Source organism: Lepisma saccharinum, chromosome 16 (assembly GCF_977018435.1).
Source record: "Lepisma saccharinum chromosome 16, izLepSacc3.1, whole genome shotgun sequence".
Taxonomy (NCBI): Eukaryota; Metazoa; Arthropoda; class Insecta; order Zygentoma; family Lepismatidae; genus Lepisma; species Lepisma saccharinum.
The window spans coordinates 3,268,890-3,289,418 of NC_139244.1; the positions used below are offsets into that span (position 1 = coordinate 3,268,890).

Consider the following 20,529-nt stretch of genomic DNA (forward strand, 5'->3'; position numbering starts at 1 on the left):
TAAAGTAAGTAGTTTCTTCTGTAAAAATGAAGAAACCCATTCAGGCAATACTAAGCCAAGCGTCAGGTTAACCTTGCAGCAGGTTTTCGCATATGTAGATCCAAACGTGCGCGCAAGAATATAGTTCCACTGAGACGGGTTCTATTCCGACACAACTGCATACTTGCAAGAACACAGTTATTTGATTTGTAAAATACAGACAAAATAATACATCCATTAGCAGGTGTGGACTTGATCGGTTGCAATCACTGTGCAGACGAACTTGGATCCGCAGATTCGCCAACTGGAGTTTGTATTGAGCTCAGGAATCCCTGAAGCCCAAGTGCGAGTCGAGCAAGACTGAATACGTTGCAGAGCGCGTGGAATCCGTGAAACCAGTGTTGCACATCCCACTATTTTAACCCTATGTTTATTGTGATTAATAATCGTGCTATACAGCGGCGAGAATAGCTGAATCAAGCAAGGTTTCCTGTTCAGCGAGTGTTATTGTGGGCTTCATCCGAAGGGAAAAGCTCTTCAAATCAAGCAAGTTGTTTAAAATGCATAATCCTCCTTACGGAAACAAGATCAAAGTAAAACAGGCCGTGAGGTGATTTGCCGTCAATGGGCGCACGAACTGTATCCCGGGTGTTGAATGATTTGCGGTTTGAGTTTAGGAAGAGGAAACGATTGTTTGTTGTTTGACTACAAAAGAATGTCCCCGGTATTAAAAGATATCACCGTGAGAAGAAACATGTTTATTATTTGGACCAGACGTGCTTTAACTCTGGGAGGGGCGTGGGCGTTATATTGATTTTTTTTATTATATATATATCACCATGCAAAACCACCGCCAGGGCTGAAGAAACCGACGAGAAAGGGAGAGGGGAAGGGGGAGGCTTATTGTTTCACCTACTGACGGCAATGACGTCTTTGTTGAAGGCGCATATATTTACTGTTCCGTGCAAGGAAAGGGATGGATGATTAGCAAGAAATGGACAGACCAAGATTTGAATCCTGGTTTAGTGAAGTGATTCATAAATTGTAACCAGAATAACAGCAGCAGACAATGCACCTGATTGTATATATCCACAATAACAAATCATACTTTTTTTTTGCTGGTATAACTTGAAGTGCGTGTGTCTTACAGTAACAAAGGTTTTCATAAACGTATTTTTTTATAAACCAAAAACAATAATTTGTCATTAAATTCAAGAGGGCCTGTCGTTGTTTACTTATATCTTTGTTTATTTTTATTTTTGCGTGCTCGAAATATACACACATGCTCATGGGCGTCCGGAAGGAGGGGCAAGGGGGCCGTTCCCTCCCTGGAAAATGAAAGTCAACCAAAAATTATGTATTTCACACATATAATTTCATTTTAGCCACAATAATATGTTAATTATTGCATTAACACAATAAATTCAAATTTAAGCAATGTTATTAGGGAACTACACTCTTTAGGGGGAAATGTGACTTGTTTGCCCCCCTGGGAAAAATACTCTCATGTTTCGAAGATATTTCGCATTTATATTAAGTAATGACACATTTTTTAAAATAATTTATGCGCCGAAAGTACTTCTAAAACGTTATGTTTCAGGAGACAAAAAGAAACACAAATATATTCCGCTTGACATGCATGCGGGTTTTGATGTGTTGTGCGGTTGGCAATACTGTAGATTTTCTCAGTGTCTGCGATGTAAGCAGCTCGGCGGTTGAGGCAAGACTGGCACGGAAGATTCTGTGCTCAGTTCCCGCGCGGATTGATACATAAAACCTGCTGCAAGGTTAACCTGACGCTTGGCTTATATATTTACCGACCATTCTTCTTTGATTTTTTTTTAAAAAAAAGCAGCCAGTCCTCTTGACACCCCAATTATCCTAATGATCATGGTTCAATATATCTACGGGCATTTTGCACTTTCACGATTTACGTTCTCTACATGTAGCTCTCCAAACATAACCATCTCCACTGCAAATTCATGAAATTGTATATCTCTCGATACTCCACTGAACCTAACCTAACTTGGTTCGAACCCGGGTATTGGTAAATCTGAGCAAATTGGGGAGCAGCGAATGAACAGAATTTAATGAACACTAAGCCTCGTACTTGTACATTCATCGCTCCTTCATGATTTAGATATAAGAAGCAAGATTTCGAGACAGATAGATTAAAAAGCATTTCTCGGTGGATCCGTCGCTCGGAAAACAGGGCAATCTGGTAATCACAAAGTTCTGGGGCTTTGAGGGGACAGAGTGCAAGGTTTTAGAAGTAAAGACAATAGTTTTAAAACAGACGTACGGGATCCAAAATGGATTCGTCGAAAGTATCCATTTTATTTTTCACAAATTCTTGTGTATATACTCGAAAATAAGAGACCTTCACCGTTGGGACATGTGAAAAATGGTACCGGCTAGACACTACTTTACGTCCTTATTGCCTTTTGGTGGTAACCAATGGGAGTTAACAACACCGCAGGCTCGTCTTTGTGTCCCCGTTGTGAATGCATGTGCTTTGCTCGTTTGCGTTCTGCGTGGTGATTGCTTCTTTGTGTTCGCGGTGCGTTGTGCGTGTGTATAGTGCACGTTTATCCCCAGTAATAATTTAGTGCATCGTTCAAAAACGTGCTTGCAGACAGCCGGCATCTCTTCGGGTAAGTACCTTTTTCTTTTTACACTTTCTGTTCACGATAGCCCCACTAACCATTTACGGGTAGTCACACGAACCATTCACGATAGCCCCACAAACCATGCACGGGTAGCCCCACGAACCATTCACGATAGCCTCATGAACCATTCACGATACCCCCATAAACCATTCACGGGGACGAGGTATGCCTACGAGGTTAGGTTAGGTTCCATTAGCACTCATTTCAACCCTAAATATGTGCTTCATCATCGAAAAATTGCCTCAGTACGTTCAATTACGCATATCCGGACAACATCGGTTTTTATCAATTTCCTCCTCCAGGTAATTTTTCCTCGCTTTGGGATTTACGTTGTTGAATTCCTGGCAAATGTTTACTATCCTTCGGACACCTGTGGGGCTATGCGTCAATGGTTCGTGGGGCTATGCGAGAATGGTGTGTGGGGATACGAATATTTTTTTCAAAACCAATTTTTAACTATTGTAACGTATACGTGAACCTACCTAACCTAACCTTACCGGAAACGGTTCGTGGGGCTATGTACAAAATCTGTCCGAAGGATAGTAAACAAGTACCGAATTCCTTATACAATATCCTTTCCAACGGTATATGACACGTATTCCTTAGGAAAAGGACGTAGAGTCTTACCACATTTTCCCACGCACGAATGGGAATTATCCACACACACACATCCACATTTTTGTAATACTACCTAAGAATTTTAATCAAAGCCCAGTTTCTGGCAATTTTGCCCTGAAATTTAAATTTACCTTTACGCCCCTTCCCGGGGGAAATTGTGGAAAAAACCTGATTACAAACGTGGCGGAAAGATGTAATGGACATCATTATACCGTTAATTTTGATGACCATAATGAATATAATACTTGTGTGCTGTGTTTTGGATATCCTACGTCGCTTTACAATTTCTCTATGTTGAACGTGACGGGAAGTAAAAGTAAAAGATGGGATTTGTTGAACCAGACGAGAAGTACACACATTTTTGGTACACACTAGGATTCGAATGTCAGGCTGCAGGTATGTTCTATGGCACTACTGCAACTTCTGTGCTAGGGAGGCCGCCAATGTTACCAGTAGGGGCAAGTGAACATTTTAATGAAAACAATCGTGCATTTTAATAACAACAATAATAATAATAAAAAGCTCATACATTACACGTGACTCCTACATTCGTATTTCGGATTGAAGTGACTCCATATCTGTTAGTCAAATGTTGCCAGTAATTTTGCAACAATATTTCTTCCAGTTTACCAAAAAAAAAAAATACATTAAAAAGAAAAACTGGATTTACGTGTAATTTAACAATATTGAACATTTTTATCTAGTTATTTCTCATATACGCAACAATGAAAATTAACAGTTTCACCTGAACAAGGACATGAATGTAAATCCATCACGGAGCAGTTACAAAATGTGAGAAAAGTTTGACAAAATAAAACCATGATAGAACAAACATTTTAGTGGATTAGGTTCCATATTCTTGTTTTTTTAGTTCCATATTTTGGCAACAGTGCTAAAAAAAATCATCTGATGGTCAAGTAGGGTCCTTATTGCACAACGTGGGACCAACTCGTTGTTCTGGCGTCAGACTCGAAATACCTACGTTGTTAGGTTTGATTCTCTTAGCATAAATACACTGAAAATGATATTTATTCTAAGAAAACCAAACCTGACAAGCCTAACTTAAAAACTTAGGCATTTAGCCTAACAATGAAATTTGTCTACGGTGACATCTGAACTCACGGTTGGTCTCGCGTTGTGTGATAATGGAGACCCGATTGCTAAGATAAAAACAATGTCAATATTTTTTCCATACTTTTTACCTCTTGTATATCTGTGATGCGTACATCCTACGTTCATTGCAGTACATTGCACTAGTATTTCTACAGTTCACTGAATGATTATAGGTATGATTTTAATTATAAATCCTTTGTATTTGACGTAAGTTAGAACACGCTGACCGAAGTCCGTAAATCGTATGGTTTTCATACCTCCATGGTTTTTACTGATATTTAAGAATGTAGGGTTATGTGTTTGTTATGCTGGACCTACAGTTTAAAAGTGGAATTCGACTACGACAACTGTATTTTATTTGCATCCACCGGGATCAAACCGGAAGTTGTTGATTTCACTCCATCAGTTAAGTGGATGTTACCATGTTAACACTTTCGTATAGCGGAGACTGATTTCTTATTTTTTACAGAAGAAAGTACTTATGCAAATAAGTTTCTTTAGCGTTGTTGAAGTTCAGCAATGTAGTTTTGATCCATTTTAATGCGAATTGATGTGTTTTTCTGCCAAAATCTCTCTCTATTCCTGCTGCCGCCATTTGCACGAGAGTACAATGCGCACAATGCTCCGTGTGTTAGATGGCGAAACCCCGTAGTCAGTGTTTCACATCCAAACCACGTCGTGTTTTCGCTATAAGATGACTTGTGAAGGATGCGTCGTGAAGTTGTTTTCGGGTGTGGAAGATCCCGTAGAATTTATAATTCAACACGGAATCGTGAAGAAAGAAGTGGAATGCAGAAAATGTGGAAGTGCATGCAAACTGCACATTGGAAAAGATGGGAAGTGGAGGTACATCTGCACGAAGAGAGTCCAGGGACGTGGAAAGATAAAATTCAAAAGATTTCCGTGTGGATTTAAACAATTTGCCAGAAAGGGTACATTTATAGGAGAAAGTAAACTTACTGTACCGAAGATTATAATATTTTGTAATATGTGGCTGTTTTTGCCGTACCCAAGAAATGCTCTCATAAAATATGAACTGGACATGAGCCCAAACACAGTTGTGGACTGGTCGAACCACTGTAGGCAAGTATGTGAGCAATGGGTAATTGAAAATTCTGCCCCAATAGGAGGTCAGGGAGTCATTGTAGAAATCGATGAAGCAAAGTTTGGAAAATCAAAGAAATGTATCAATAGAGGGGCATGTCCTCTTAACAGACTCTGGGTATTTGGAGGAATCGAAAGGGGAAACCCTAAACGTTTTTTCATGGTACCTGTAGAAAACCGAAGCGAAGAAACTCTGCTCGAAGTCATCCGCAAATTCATCCTTCCTGGAACAACTATAATCTCGGACTGCTGGAAAGCATATATCAACTTACATGGAGCAGGCTACAGACACCTGAGAGTTAACCATAGTGTGGAGTTCATCGATACTCCAGCAAGTGGACATATTCATCAAGAGAACCTGCAGCGAATGATGAACGATGAAATTCCAGTTCACACTCAGAATATACAGAGAGTGTGGCGTAATGTTAGACATTCAATTCCAGTTTTTGGACGCAAGAAACATCACTTCACGGGCTACTTATCTGAGTACATCTTCAAGAGTAATTTTCCACTGGACAGAAGAATGCATGAATTTTTTAAACAAGCCGGTACCATGCAGTATATCTAATTATAGAATTTTGAAGCACCATTTATATTGTGATGAAGCTGAACAAGTGATATGAGTAAGTAAAGAATTCAATTTAAATTTCCTGAAGTGTGTGTGATTTTTAATTATTTTTTTTAAACTGCTTGCCTAACCTAACCTTACGGGAAATGGTTTGCGAGGTATTAGCGTAATTTCAAATCCGGGCACGAAAGTAGGTATTTTTCAGTGAACAAGGTTGCAACACTGCATGCACACTCCAAATCGACAAAACACTGGCACAACGCGTGCTGAATGGGTACGCTATAGCCATATTGTGTGTGGAAATAAGGAAGAACAGTAAGTACTCGTTACTGTGAGAAATATACATTATTTTTGTTAGAAATTCATTATTTCACCTAAAGAAATGTTCCGCAGTGCAGAATAGTACGTTAGTAATGTAAAAAAGTGTGAAATAAATGATTTATGGGTGTCTCCTATATGAAAGTAGTACTGCAATTTTAACATGGTTTGATTTCGGTTTACATCTGTTAACACATACTGCAGAGTTTTAGCGATTACTTAAGATTTTCTTCAATATATGCTTTCGTGGTTAGGTTAGGTAGGTCAGGTTTGGTTCTCTTAGCATTAAAGTCCCTAAATGCATTCTGCTAAGGTTACTTCTACATTAATTCCCACTAGTCTATGATACTTACTGTCGCTTGTCAATGGAGAATACCTTGTTCATGGGAAGCATGCAAGCTTGCGTAAGGTATTTTTTAATTTATTTTTTTTTCAACATAAATAACTTCTTTTGTTTTCAACTCCAAACAATGCTCATTACTTTAAGGAAGGTTAAAATTTCATGTGACGATTTCCAAAATTCTACGATAAGTAGTCTTTATGCTAGGATAATTTGAAAAAAGAAATCGTAAAAGAATCTGAACCGTTTCCAAGATTAGTTACATCTTCGTCATGTTTGCAGCAAAACTTTAAGGGGTCATTCCATGTCAAATGAACCAATTTTTAAAAAAATTGGTTGCATGACCATTTTAGAAAAAAATTATTTTTAGTACATACGTTTTTTGTACATGTTTCTAGATATCAAAACCAATGTAAAAAAAACTGTTGTCTTTAGTTCTCCTGGGGCAGCCATTTTTCCAACATGGCACATGGCTTTTTTTTGCTCATGTAGCACTTTTCAGAAACCTTAATATCTCAAAAACCATTCGAGCTAGAGACCTTAAACAAAATTCATTAAATGTATGTATTGGATTTTTAAGCTTGATTTTTTTTCAATGAAGGGGTTTAGTCTAAGGCTTGATTTTTTTTTCATGTGTAAACCTGCCTGCAGGGTGTCTGTAAATAAATATCAGTGCTTAGAAATGCAACCCTTTTTTACAGCATGGGCTCAAACATGGCTGTTCATTGAATTTTGACAGTTTTCGGGATTAAATTGGCACAAAGGAAGCCCTGCATGAACCTAACTCACAGTAAAAATCTCAACTTTTAGATTTAACTAGTTTTGGTCAATATGAGGTAGCATATGTCACCTAATTTCTGAATTTAGCGGAAACTAATGTTGAAAAGGTCAGAATCATCAGTTTGATTGCTACCACTTGGTCAAGAAAAATTATGTGATGAAATGAATGTTTCTGTTAATTTACTTAGAAACTCAGTGAAAGAACTTAGAATTCTGCCTGATTTAACGAAGAGAATGAATAGGAAACTGGAGCTGACAAGACCAACTGGTCATTGGTACCTCATAAATAAAACCATTTGCAATGAAATTTCGCAGATTTTCAAATGTCATACCTTGTAATTTCAATTTCTGGTAAGTCAAGTATTAAAACCTTATGTTACTATATTTTCTGAGGCTTTATTTAACCCAAATTTAAAAAAGAAAAAGAAAATACTTCGTTATTCCAAGTATGGGATGTAGTTTAACCTTACTTTGCAACGTCAGAAATTAGGTGACATACGTTACCTCATATTGACCAAAACGAGTTAAATCTAAAAGTTGAGATTTTTACTGCGAGTTAGGTTCATGCAGGGCTTCCTTTGTGCCAATTTTTTAAGAGGACCCATCTGAGATGTTTAATCCCGAAAACTGTCAAAATTCAATGAATGGCCATGTTTGAGCCCATGCTGTAAAAAAGAGTTGCATTTCTAAGCACTGATATTTTATTTACAGACACCCTGCAGGCAGGTTTAAACATGAAAAAAAAATCAAGCCTTAGACTAAACCCCTTCATTGAATAACCTGGGCTTAAAAATCCAATTTTTTAACTATCGTTACCCCAATTTCCACCATAATTTTCGTACTTACGATGCAATTTTAAGCAAAACATACTTGAATATCATAGAAAGTATGCTACAAAATGAATATTATTTCAGGTCTCTAGCTCTAATGGTTTTTGAGATATTAAGGTTTCTGAAAAGTGCTACTTGAGCATAAAATGCCATGCGCCATGTTGGAAAAATGGCTGCCCCAGGATAACTAAACACAATATTTTTTTTACATTGGTTTTGATATCTAGTAACATGTACTAAATATGATTTTTTTCTAAAATGGTCATGCAACCACCATTGGATGGTTTGGCATGGAATGACCCTAAGTGCATTGTAAACATACTTGATAAACATTATGCCTACAGGCTTTTCATCTGTGATTCAATGAACAATTAAGACTGTTAAATCATAAAGCTAACCCTGATATCGCTTCCGATTGTTAAATGATTTTTCGCAAGTTTTATAGGAGTACTTTGCAATACTAGAAGCATCTGAGCAAGTAAGTTAGAAGATTGGAGAAAAAATTATCATGGTTGAGAGCTTCCTATACTAGAGAAATTATGATTTGCAAGCATCTTCGTACTATCCAGATATTTGTATTATCTGATGCATCCGAAATGGATATCAGATAATTCGAAATCCGGATATTTTGTGGTCTACACTATTTTTTTGGTATGACTTGAGATGACCGGACCCCTCTCCGATTTTTCTTCATATTTGACATAGTCACTAATTGAGGCCTAATCACGAATCTGAAGTTAAAATTTGTCGGAAACGTCTAGAAATTGCGAACCATTGACGCTAGCCTCACGAACCATTGGTGCTAGCCTCACAAACCATTGGCGCTAGCCCCACGAACCATTGGCACGTGGTTAGGTTAGTTTCAGTTAGGTTAGGCAAACATAGTTAAAATTTTGTGTCATGGTAGTATCAGGATCTAGAAATTGCAAATAATTGCGAACCATTGACGCTAGCCCCACGAACCATTGGCGCATGGTTAGGTTAGGCAAACATAGTTAAAATTTGGTGTCGTGGTAGTATCAGGAATATATATATTTACTTGTGAAACAAAAAATTTCGCGAAAATCAACTGTTTCCATTCCGAAAACTAACTTCTTATTTTCGCTTAGTTTGCAATTTCTAGACGTTTCCGACAAATTTAACTTCAGATTCGTGATTAGGAGGCCTCAATTAGTGAGTATGCCAAATATGAGGAAAATCGGAGAGGGTCCGGTCATCTCAAGTCGTTCCCCTCCATAAAACAGATGTCTATTTTGAATATCTAACCACCAAACACTCGTCGCGAACTAACAGAACTAACTACTATTTTTGCACAAAATTGTCAATGGTAAACTTAAAACCAAATTTCTAATCAATCAGTTTCATCTACGACTACCCACACGGCCAACCCGCAGCGTAAAGCTCTTTCATAGTTCCAGTCCTAGGCTCTTCCTTCTACCCTGCAAATATTGATAATTTCTTGTCAACGGAGTTCCCGACAATCATTAAGAATGTACGTGTAGGTTTTTTTTCCCCTCTGCTGTTTTGAATTGTCTTGTTTTGTTGTTTTCGTGCTATAGTTTCAGTATAAAGTGATCTTTTGGTACTTTATCTGAAACTTTAAGTAAATAAAGAAATAAAAATAGTCGTGCATCTAACCAACCAACTTTTGATTATTTTTTTACATTTGTATACATATAAAGGTATGACAACACTTGCCAACAAGAAACATGGCTACTGTATATTTGCTATAAAGTTGCATTTTTAAAAATACATTTAAGTGTTAAAGCATGGACTTTTTAAATGAGGAAATATGAACAGAAAATCGTAAGACAAATTTAGTTTAGTAGGAGATGCATCAGTTCTAGAAATGGGGTTCTTTGAGCTAGGTTAAAAGTATTAAATTCCGTCTACTTACGTAAGTGAGTTTATATTCGTTGTAAACTAAGTTTCGGAAGCTTTACTGCTTCCTTCTTCAGGTGGTTGTATTTTAGGCTCGGAACATCAAGCCACGTCGGAGAAGTGTCATACGAGGATACAAGGTAAAAGGTTGGGGTTAAAAACACTTCATGGCGCTTGACACATACAAATTTGAAACTACCGTTGTTAAAAACCCTTAACACTCACAAAAAACATATTAAAATCACCAACGCGGTATGCTTGAGTGGCCCTCTTGACCTGACCACCTAAAGAAGGAAGCCGTAAAGCTTCCGAAACGTAGTTTACAACGAATATATACTCACTTACATAAGTAGACGAAATTAAATACTTCTAACATATTTTTCTTTATAAATAGTGAGTAATACGCACATAACCAATATGCTTTTGAGCTAGGTGCAGGCCCGTAGCCAGAAAGGAGCCTAAAGGAGAAAAAATTTGGGGGTAGAAGCCCTGAAGATGAATTTCTCAGTATATTACAAGATGTTTCATCCTGCTAAGGAAGAAAAATTATTAGCACTATACACTATTTAAATTAGATAATTGTAGGATATCGAGGGGGGTGGCCTTCAGCCCCCCTGAGCTCTTCCCCTGGCTACGTGGCTGGCTAGGTACTTTAGGGCAACTACCATAAAAAGCCTCTTTTAAAAAATATTCCTTGTCAATTGTTTTGAAAACATTATATAAAAAAACGTTTTGGGGGAAATTTAATTTTAAATGTCGTCTCTAATTTACTTATCTGAAAAATTATTATTATGTACTTACTCATTTAGGAACTCAGCCCATTTGATAAGGTATTTACACAATTTCTTTCATAAATAACTTTACTGAAGGTTCCTTTCTTGACTTCATTTCTTTGTTTTGTTGCAACAATCAAGACATTTCAGTCACTGTTTGGAGTAACGAAGATTTCATCATCACGTGTGAATCATGGCATTGCATATTAGTATATTACCAAATGAATTACTGTTCAAAATATTTTCCCATATTTCAACGCAAGACCTGATATTGAATGTTAGCAACGTGTGTGTGCACTGGAAAAACTTAACAAAGGACCCAGCTACATGGAAGCAACGGATATTTGTTTGTGATAGAGTTGACCGTGTGGATGACATCCTGAGAATACTTCCCCAGTCCCCTCTTCTATGTGAATTCCACATGAGAAACAGATGCTCGCAGGATGAGGTGACGAAAATTTTAAGTGCATTGTTCCATCTCTGCCGTGTTCTGCACACATTAGTTTTTGAAAAAGTAACCGTGGATACATACACCACCATTAAGGATTCCATTAAGAATCTTAAAGACCTGCAAGTACTGATCCTTAATTCCAATATTCCTGTGTGAGGCTTTTGAGAAACCTACGAAGCTACGGAAGTTAATAGTGCCTCCTGCCATTCATCTAAATGGCACTCACCTTAGCTTGATAGCCGAAAACTGCAACTTCCTAGAAGAACTAGCCATCACAGGTGCTAGACGTGTAAGTGACAGTGACATGATATATTTCATAGAGAAACGAAAAGATACATTAGTTGTGCTGAAAATCTCAGGGTATAACTTGACAGACAACTTCTTCAGCAAGTTACGCATCTGTACAAAATTGAGAACGCTTGCAATTTGTGATTGCCGCAGTATGAGTACCACCAGCATCTGGAGCATCGGAGAGTTGCACTTGAAGTCGCTCTCTCTATACTGGATGCAGTTTTCATCGTCGCACATGACAAAGTTCTTTACCGATGGGAACGTGGCAGGCTTGCTAGAGTTGGATCTGTCTCTTTCCCCCGCAGTAGATGACCACGTACCTGAGGCAATATCTGTTAATTGCATCATACTACAGAGTTTAAGCCTTAGTGGGTGTAGAAGAGTTAGCGACGCTGGTGTAAAAATGATTCTGAATGGCTGTAAATCTTTAAGGAATTTAAGGCTCTCCAATATGTTGTTCCTTACGGGAGATTTTCTTCATTTTGTGCCTGTATTGGGACTATCCCTTAGGTTCTTGTCTGTTGACAAACACTTGAAGAGTAAGTTGCCTCAAGACCAAGATTTTTTCCGGAAAGTGAAAATAGAATGGTGTTAAAATCGCTATTATGAATGAAAGGAAGGAAATTATTTTACACCACATTCAGACATGATTTGTACTTTTCTAAGCTTCAATATTCTAGCATTCCAGTGTTACGTTGGTGACATTCACACATAAAGTGTGACATGTGATTTCATACTGAACCGATTTTGTAGAATTATGAAGTACTTCACGGTGTCTGTTAAAAAATGAAATAAACTTGAGTATGATGACATAGACATGTTTTACATTTTGTGTATGTGGATTGCAAGCATACTAGGTTATAACTTATTAGTTAATAAAAAAATTCCTAGTATATAAATTGTTGATAAAATGTTGTAGTATTTTTTTCTTAGTGTTTTAATCCTATATCAACAATTATGTTTTGTTTTAATTTGAACACATGTATTTTATCAGTGTGTGGGTGTGTGTATCATGCAAAAATATGTAAACATACTATGTTATCCTAATTTTTGTGGGCTGCTGTTGTGAAAGCACAGTTTTGTTTCAAGTTTTATATGCAATAAAATTTTACAATATTTTTATAAAGACCTCTTGTGATGTTCTTCATGGATTCCTTGTACCAGCCACAAGAGTGTCAATAGTTATTAAACCTCAGGCTCCTTTTAAAGTAGCCTTAAAGGAAACTTGTTAATTTGCTTGTAAATATTGGAAACCCACACACACAGCAAATGCATTTACAGAAGGTTGTTTGCTTTATATCCGACCATGTTTGACGGGTACTGACCTTAAGAGATACCGCGCCGCCACCACCGATCATGTTCTATTGGACCCCCAGCATTGTGGACTATCTCCCGGCATCGCAGTTTCCATTGCAGCACGCTCCGGCGCAGGACAGGCATGGGAATTCTGTCCCACTCCTCCCTGCAAGCTTTCCATACACCATCCAGGGTGCGAGGGCGGCGATGTTGAAGACGACGTTTCAACAGTCCAAATGTGCAAAAATCCCTTGGAGTGGCATCTGGGCTCTTCACAGGAATGTCTTCAAACGGGATGACACGAATTCCTAATTCCTCTGCCATGCTTTGATAAAAATGTAGTGATGTTCTGGCTGTATGACTCGAAGCCTTGTCCATAAGGATCATCACCTGGTTCGCGTCCATTCCATGCAATTGTGGGATGTCTCTCCGATAGATAGGTGTCAGAATGGAGTCTTGGAAGTATCTGGCATTCATCTTCGCGTTTTTGTCCACCTTGTGTATCATCAACAACCATAAAGCCACGAGGGAAACTATCCCTGTACTGATGAACAAAGTGATCGTCAATGTCACAGTATATGATCGCCCGAATGTGACCACCAGCAGTGAGATGGACATATGATTCATCCATTGTGACAACTTTCTTCCATTTGGAACCTACCAGGTACTTTTCATACAGTTTCCTGCAGTTTGTCTTACGTTTGGCAATGTGATGCGGTAGAAGGTGATGTGCACAGGCCTTCCGCACACACTTCAACTTGAGGTGCTTGCAAATTGTTTTGTTCACAGTTGACGGTGCGAGGTGAAATCTAGGGGCTATATCACGTTGAGTCCGGGGATTTTCTTGGCACGCCAATCGACGGATCCCCCTTAGCACTACGGGTGACACTTTGCTTGCAGCCCTTCTCCTTGTGGTTTTCGTGGGTGAATGTTTCGCAAGGAGAGCCTGTTGTGTGTAACGGGCCACAATAGCTTTCGCAGTAGTCACCCCGAGTGTTTCACAATGCGTACGTATGGAAACTTAGCATGGAAAAGGGCCATTACGTAACCCTCCCAATACCGGTTGATTTTCGGTGCCATTTGATAACATTCACTACCAACACTCACGCACCTACAAGGTCAGACACAACACTGCTCCCGCCAGCAGACCCATAGTGCCAGCATGATACACCAGGTGGCAGCACCAAATCGACAATGGTCGGATATAAAGCGAACAACCTCTGTATTTGACTGTAAATGATATTTCCATCAAGGGAAAGTTGAGCAAAATTGGTCGAGTCAAGATGAGAAACAATAGAAATCTCGTTTCTTGCAACATAAGAATCATTCAAATAACAATCACCCCTTCAGCTTTAGGAACATATCAATTTTATGTTACCATACTCACCATTTGCATTAAAGTGTGAACTCCTGGGAAAATTTTGCAACCAAACTTTGAAATGAATCATTAAAGTGTCATACTGTGTTATGAATTTTCTTCTAGTGTTCCTTCTAATAATAATAATTGTATATTTTATAAATTCATTTAGTTGCTAAACTCCATACTGTTATATAATCTCAGTAAGAGCAGTTCCCAGGCAGGTGGAGGTAATTTTTGTCCTGAATTAACAACTCTCAATCTATTGGTATTTGGTTTAAATAGGATTGATTACTTGTAGAATAAATGCCCTTGAGCTATTGACAAGGCCAGTACTGGAAGGGTTTCTAATTTTTTGAGGGCTAACAGCACTCTCATCTCCAAGGTAGAAGTCCTGCTGATAGTAATGCTAGCTCTTGAAAGCTTGGAAACCGTTCCTGAACTGACCTGGTTGATAGCCTGAGAGAATATATTCATCATTCGTTTCCAAGAAAGCTTCAAGATTTGCTTCATGATTACTTGTGCATTCATCTCATCTCAATTTTAGGAAGCTTTCATTGATGGGAGTGAATATGTTTTGAAATTATGTATGTGGTGTTTAAGGCTTGCAGAATAATAAGAAATCAGTTACTACTACAAAAGCTGTATCAGAAGGAATGTAACGTTTAGTTAGTCTGTACTCAGCTGATCCTTAAAGACAAAACACATGAATGGAAAAGGGGACACATTGAAGATTTTGTTTGTCGCTGGAAAAGTCTTAGTTGTGCTTAAACTTGTTGCAGTTTTTTTTCTCCATAAGGGATTTTGAAAATAAGTTCATATTTTTCAAACATCGTGTCTAGCTTAATAATCCAGTTGAGAAACTGTTTCGCGTCCACTTGCAACATGGGGAGAAATTTATACTCTGTTGTGTCGTTGGGGTTATTTTTAGTAGCATTCCCCATTTCGACGATATTGAAATAAATGCTCACCTGGTGTGAAACTGTCACTCTTCGCCTTAAACAATTTTGCATTGTATTTTTCTTATTTTACATTGCCTTTTTTGCCACTTTTGGGTAATCGTGATAAGGATAAATGAAGATTAAATGAAACACATATTCCTAAGCTGGAATCTTCAGTTGCAAGTAAATGTTATTTTGCTCGTCTCCTGATGTCTAAATTAAATTCACATTTGCTCCATGTAAAACTAGCAATGAATGATTAATTAACAAAAGGGTACATATTAGACCCCCAATCCCCTACATAAATAATGCAATCACCCAGAAATACCGTCTAAAACTAACACCATTACTCTTAACCAGTGATGGGGTGTAACGGTGAATCTTTCTGAAGACGTACAAATGTTAATCTCCCTTCCTCGTAGCACAGTGTGCTACATTTTGCAGACTAATGAGGCTCTGGCATCTGGACTTGCAACCAGTATAATCCTCTGTGGGGACTTGTGTTGTCCCTTCATCTGTCTCATCGCCATTCATCCTCATCTTTGCGATTAGACAAAAGTGGCAGAAAAGCAATGTAAACCATTGATGAACTGAACTGGCAACCCATCTCTCAATGCTTCTTCACAAATTTTAAAGGGGATTCGGACCTTTTGATGCAAGCAACAGCTAACTTTCTGTACAGAAACAAATTAATGTTCTTTTGAATTCAATGCTCTTTATTGCATTCCTTACATACAAGCAATGTTACATGGAAAACTTATGGACAATACCTTGTGAGTAGCGAACGATGCTTGTCCTTTCATATGCAGACATAAGTGTTTCAAGTCGAACACAACAGTCTTTGTACCTTACTTCTTTCTCAGCCGCTCGGTGTTTCCGCCAATAATTTGTCCATAACGAGTTTCGTTGGCTGCTACTTCTCGACACAGGACTTTTAGGAACCACCAAATCATGGGATGGACAGTGGAAACATGTGACCGGAATCCTTGATGCCAGTACTTCTGGTATCATGCGGCATTGAACTGAGAATGTTGCATCATTTGCATATCATATCTTGCAACCCACTCGGTGATATATACATTGTGAAAGTGAATGCCAGAGGTCAGAGGTGAAAGGGTGTGTAAAAGAGTCACCAAACGTTATGAACCAAAATGTCCTAGACCTATGATTTACCCAGATGTTCCTGTGCGTTTCTGATGGTCACCGACTACTGAAGGAACTTCATTTACTATCGTACAGCAACTGCATCCAATGTTAACTCCATTTTGAACGGAGTGTTGGTTATCAAGTTTTACTCCCGAGCCCCTAAATGTATCAAGTTAATACATATACATTTGAAACTTCCAACAGAGAGTATATTTAATGGCATTGGTTCCAGTGATACATAAGTTGGCAATATGAAAAGAGCATGAACCACTTTTATTAATTGTCGTAACTTGTATGGACATAATTGTTGGTATTATTTAAGTACTCCTTCAGAAAATAAATCCATTTGCCTCATTTTTTAAAATGTTATTTACACAATTTCTTTCATTTGTTTTGTAGAAACAATCAAGATATTTTGCCTTGCCGACTGGAGTACCCAAGAATTCATCATCAGATGTGAATCATGGCCTTGCATATTAATAGTATTTTGCCAAATGAGTTATTGCTGAAAATATTTTCCTATGTTTCAACACAAGACTTAATCTGGAATGTTAGCAATGTGTGTGTACAATGGAACAACCTAGCTAAGGATCAAGTTGCATGGAAGGAACGTATATTTGTTTGCGACGGAGTTGGCGATGCAGATGAAACTGTCTGGATTCTTTCCCGAGTCCCTTTCCTGCATAAATTCCACATGAGAAACATAGACTGTGATGAAAAGGCAATGGACATTTTGAGTGCATTGTTCCGTCACTGTTCCATTCTGGACACCTTAGTTCTTGACGACATGCCGGTATATATATGTACCACCATCATTAAGAATTCCATCAAGAAACTTAAACAGCTACAAGTACTGATTCTTGACCCCGATTTTTCATTTAAACGCCGACGATTAAGAATTCTTGGTTTTGAGAAATCCTGTGGAAATCTGAGTGAGGCCTTTGAGAAACCTACACAGCTAAGGAAATTAATAATTCCTAATGCCTATCAACTAAATGGCACTCACCTTATGTTGATAGCTGAAAACTGCAGCTTCCTTGAAGAACTAGACATCGCAGGTGCCAGATGCATCAGTGATAGTGAAATGATATATTTCATAGAGAAACGAAAAGATACATTAGTTGTGCTGAAAATCTCAGGGTATAACTTGACAGACAACTTCTTCAGCAAGTTACGCATCTGTACAAAATTGAGAACGCTTGCAATTTGTGATTGCCGCAGTATGAGTACCACCAGCATCTGGAGCATCGGAGAGTTGCACTTGAAGTCGCTCTCTCTATACTGGATGCAGTTTTCATCGTCGCACATGACAAAGTTCTTTACCGAAGGGAACGTGGCAAGCTTGCTAGAGTTGGATCTGTCTCTTTCCCCCGCAGTAGATGACCACGTAACTGAGGCAATATCTGTTAATTGCATCATACTACAGAGTCTAAGCCTTAGTGGGTGTAGAAGAGTTAGCGACACTGGTGTAAAAATGATTCTGAATGGCTGTAAATCTTTAAGAAATTTAAGGCTCTCCAATATGTTGTTCCTTACGGGAGATTTTCTTCATTTTGTGCCTGTATTGGGGCTTTCCCTTAGGTTCTTGTCTGTTGACAAACACTTGAAGAGTAAGTTGCCTCAAGACCAAGAATTTTTCCGGAAAGTGAAAATAGAATGGTGTTAAGATCGCTATTATGAATGAAAGGAAGGAAATTATTAATTTTTCTTTACAACACATTCAGACATGATTTGTACTTTTCTAAGCTTCAATATTCTAGCCTACATTCAACATATGAGGCATTCCAGTGTTATGTTGGTGACATTCACACATAAAGTGTGACATGTGATTTCATACTGAACCAATTTTGTAGAATTATGAAGTACTTCACGGTGTCTGTTAAAAAATGAAATAAACTTGAGTATGATGACATAGCCTAAATGCATGAAAAGCATTAATGAAAATGTGTTATGTGTACAACGTTTGAAGCGAAGTTGGACTTCATTTGTCTGTAAAGCATATGTTGATAATTTTTGTTGGTGAAATATGCAAATTATATGCATTTGCACACATTTGAACCTTAATGCAATTAAAAATAATAATAATAATTTCCAGATTGATTCATTTTGTTATTTACATGGGGGTAGAATAGCTTTTTGTGGAATGCCCCTTCCTTCAACTGCATTATAATTCTGTTTGGAGATGGTTGCAGTTTGCACAGCCTTAATTACATTAATTGCTAGAAACATGTCATTTCAAATTAAGTACTGTATTATGTTTTAACCATGATCATTGTAAAAGGTGTTTTTCTGGAGAGTATTAATACAGTGTGATGCATGCTGCTGCTAGAGAAAATAAATCCATTTGCCTCATTTTTTTAAATGTTATTTACACAATTTCTTTCATTTGTCTTGTAGAAACAATCAAGATATTTTGCCTTGCCGACTGGAGTACCCAAGAATTCATCATCAGATGTGAATCATGGCCTTGCATATTAATAGTATTTTGCCAAATGAGTTATTGCTGAAAATATTTTCCTATGTTTCAACACAAGACTTAATATGGAATGTTAGCAATGTGTGTGTACAATGGAACAACCTAGCTAAGGATAAAGTTGCATGGAAGGAACGTATATTTGTTTGCGACGGAGTTGACAATGCAGATGACACTGTCAGGATTCTTTCCCAACTCCCTTTCCTGCGTAAATTCCACATGAGAAACACAGACTGTGATGAAAAGGAGAAGGACATTTTGAGTGCATTGTTCCATCACTGTTCCATTCTGGACACCTTAGTTATTGACGACGTGCTGGTGGATATATGTACCATGATTAAGAATTCCATCAAGAAACTTAAACAGCTACAAGTACTGATTCTGGACCCCGATTTATCATTTAAACCGCGACGATTAAGAATAAAAGGTTTCGAGAAATCCTTAAGAAATCTGAGTGAGGCCTTTGAGAAGCCCACACAGCTAAGGAAATTAATAATTCCTAATGCCTATCTACTAAAAGGCACTGACCTTATGTTGATAGCTGAAAACTGCAGCTTCCTTGAAGAACTAGACATCGCAGGTGCCAGATGCATCAGTGATAGTGATATGATAAGTTTCATAGAGAAACGGAAAGACACATTAGTTGTGCTGAAAATCTCGGGGCGTAACTTGACAGATAACTTCTCCAGCAAGTTAAGCATCTGTAAGGGTCTGAAAACGCTTGGTATTTTTTATTGCTATCATATGACTAGCATGTGTAGCATTGGACAGTTGCAGTTGAAGTCATTATCTCTGCACAGCACATCAATTCCATCATCTCGTGTGTCAAAGTATTTTAGTGAAGAGAATGGAGCAAGTTTGTTAGAGTTACATTTGTCTGATTCTACCACTGTAGATGATCCTGTAATGGAGGCAATAGCTCTTCATTGTGTCTTACTGAAGAGCCTAAGCCTTACTGAATGTCCAAGTGTTACCGACAATGGTGTAAAATTAATTCTGAATCACTGTCAATCTTTAAGAAAATTAAGGCTCTGTAAAATGTGTCTTAAAGGAGATTTTTTTGATTTTGTGCCTTTAGATGGATCTCTTAAGTATTTATGTGTTGACATTGGCCTGAGGAATATGGTACCCATAGACAAATATTTTTTTCATAAAGTGAAACTTGATTGGTGTTAAGATTACCAGTGTGAATCATTGTTACAAATGGCTCCATGAAACCAGAAATGCCAAAAAATAAATTTTGCTCACGTGTGTGATGTTTACACATGGTTCGCATCCAAACAGTAAGTTATAAATGCTTCGCTAATCAATAACAAAGTGATATCTTTAAGGGCTGAGCTGATACTTTAAAATTGTAATAATTAAAACTTGTTCAAAATATTTCAGTCAAATTATATGAATCAATTTGCGAGACGTTTTGCTTTAAAATATTCAAGAGTTACATTAGAATATTAAATTACATGTTACGTTGTAAAAACAATCATTTTTTCAAACAAAACTGAGGCAAAATAGAAAAAACTTAAAATTTTTCATAATTTTCAGGATAATTAGACACTGCGGAACACTTTCGCAGAGTCTGTGAAAGATCAAAATTCCAGTTA

At 37.8% G+C, this 20,529-nt stretch overlaps 2 protein-coding genes across 3 annotated transcripts in view; one reads left to right on the forward strand and one right to left on the reverse strand.

The window, feature by feature from the left end:
• The window catches only part of LOC146000199 (lysine-specific demethylase 5A-like), a 56,435-nt gene extending 52,584 nt beyond the window's left edge, over window positions 1–3,851 (reverse strand). The window contains exon 1 of the mRNA XM_083137581.1: window positions 3,796–3,851. The gene's annotated coding sequence lies outside the window, so the exon portion shown is untranslated. The remainder of the gene's footprint in view (window positions 1–3,795) is intronic.
• A 402-nt stretch (window positions 3,852–4,253) lies between these two features.
• On the forward strand, window positions 4,254–18,685 carry LOC146000200 (uncharacterized). 2 transcript variants are annotated; one of them, XM_083137585.1, is made up of 2 exons: window positions 4,254–4,552; window positions 16,855–18,685. In XM_083137585.1, exon 2 carries the CDS (start codon window positions 16,919–16,921, stop codon window positions 18,119–18,121), a length of 1,203 nt encoding a protein of 400 aa, XP_082993711.1. In that variant the 5' UTR covers window positions 4,254–4,552; window positions 16,855–16,918; the 3' UTR covers window positions 18,122–18,685. The 2 variants fall into 2 exon arrangements, with proteins under 2 accessions (XP_082993711.1, XP_082993710.1); XM_083137584.1 differs by lacking the exon at window positions 4,254–4,552 and adding an exon at window positions 6,018–6,106.
• Window positions 18,686–20,529: the final 1,844 nt, after the last annotated feature.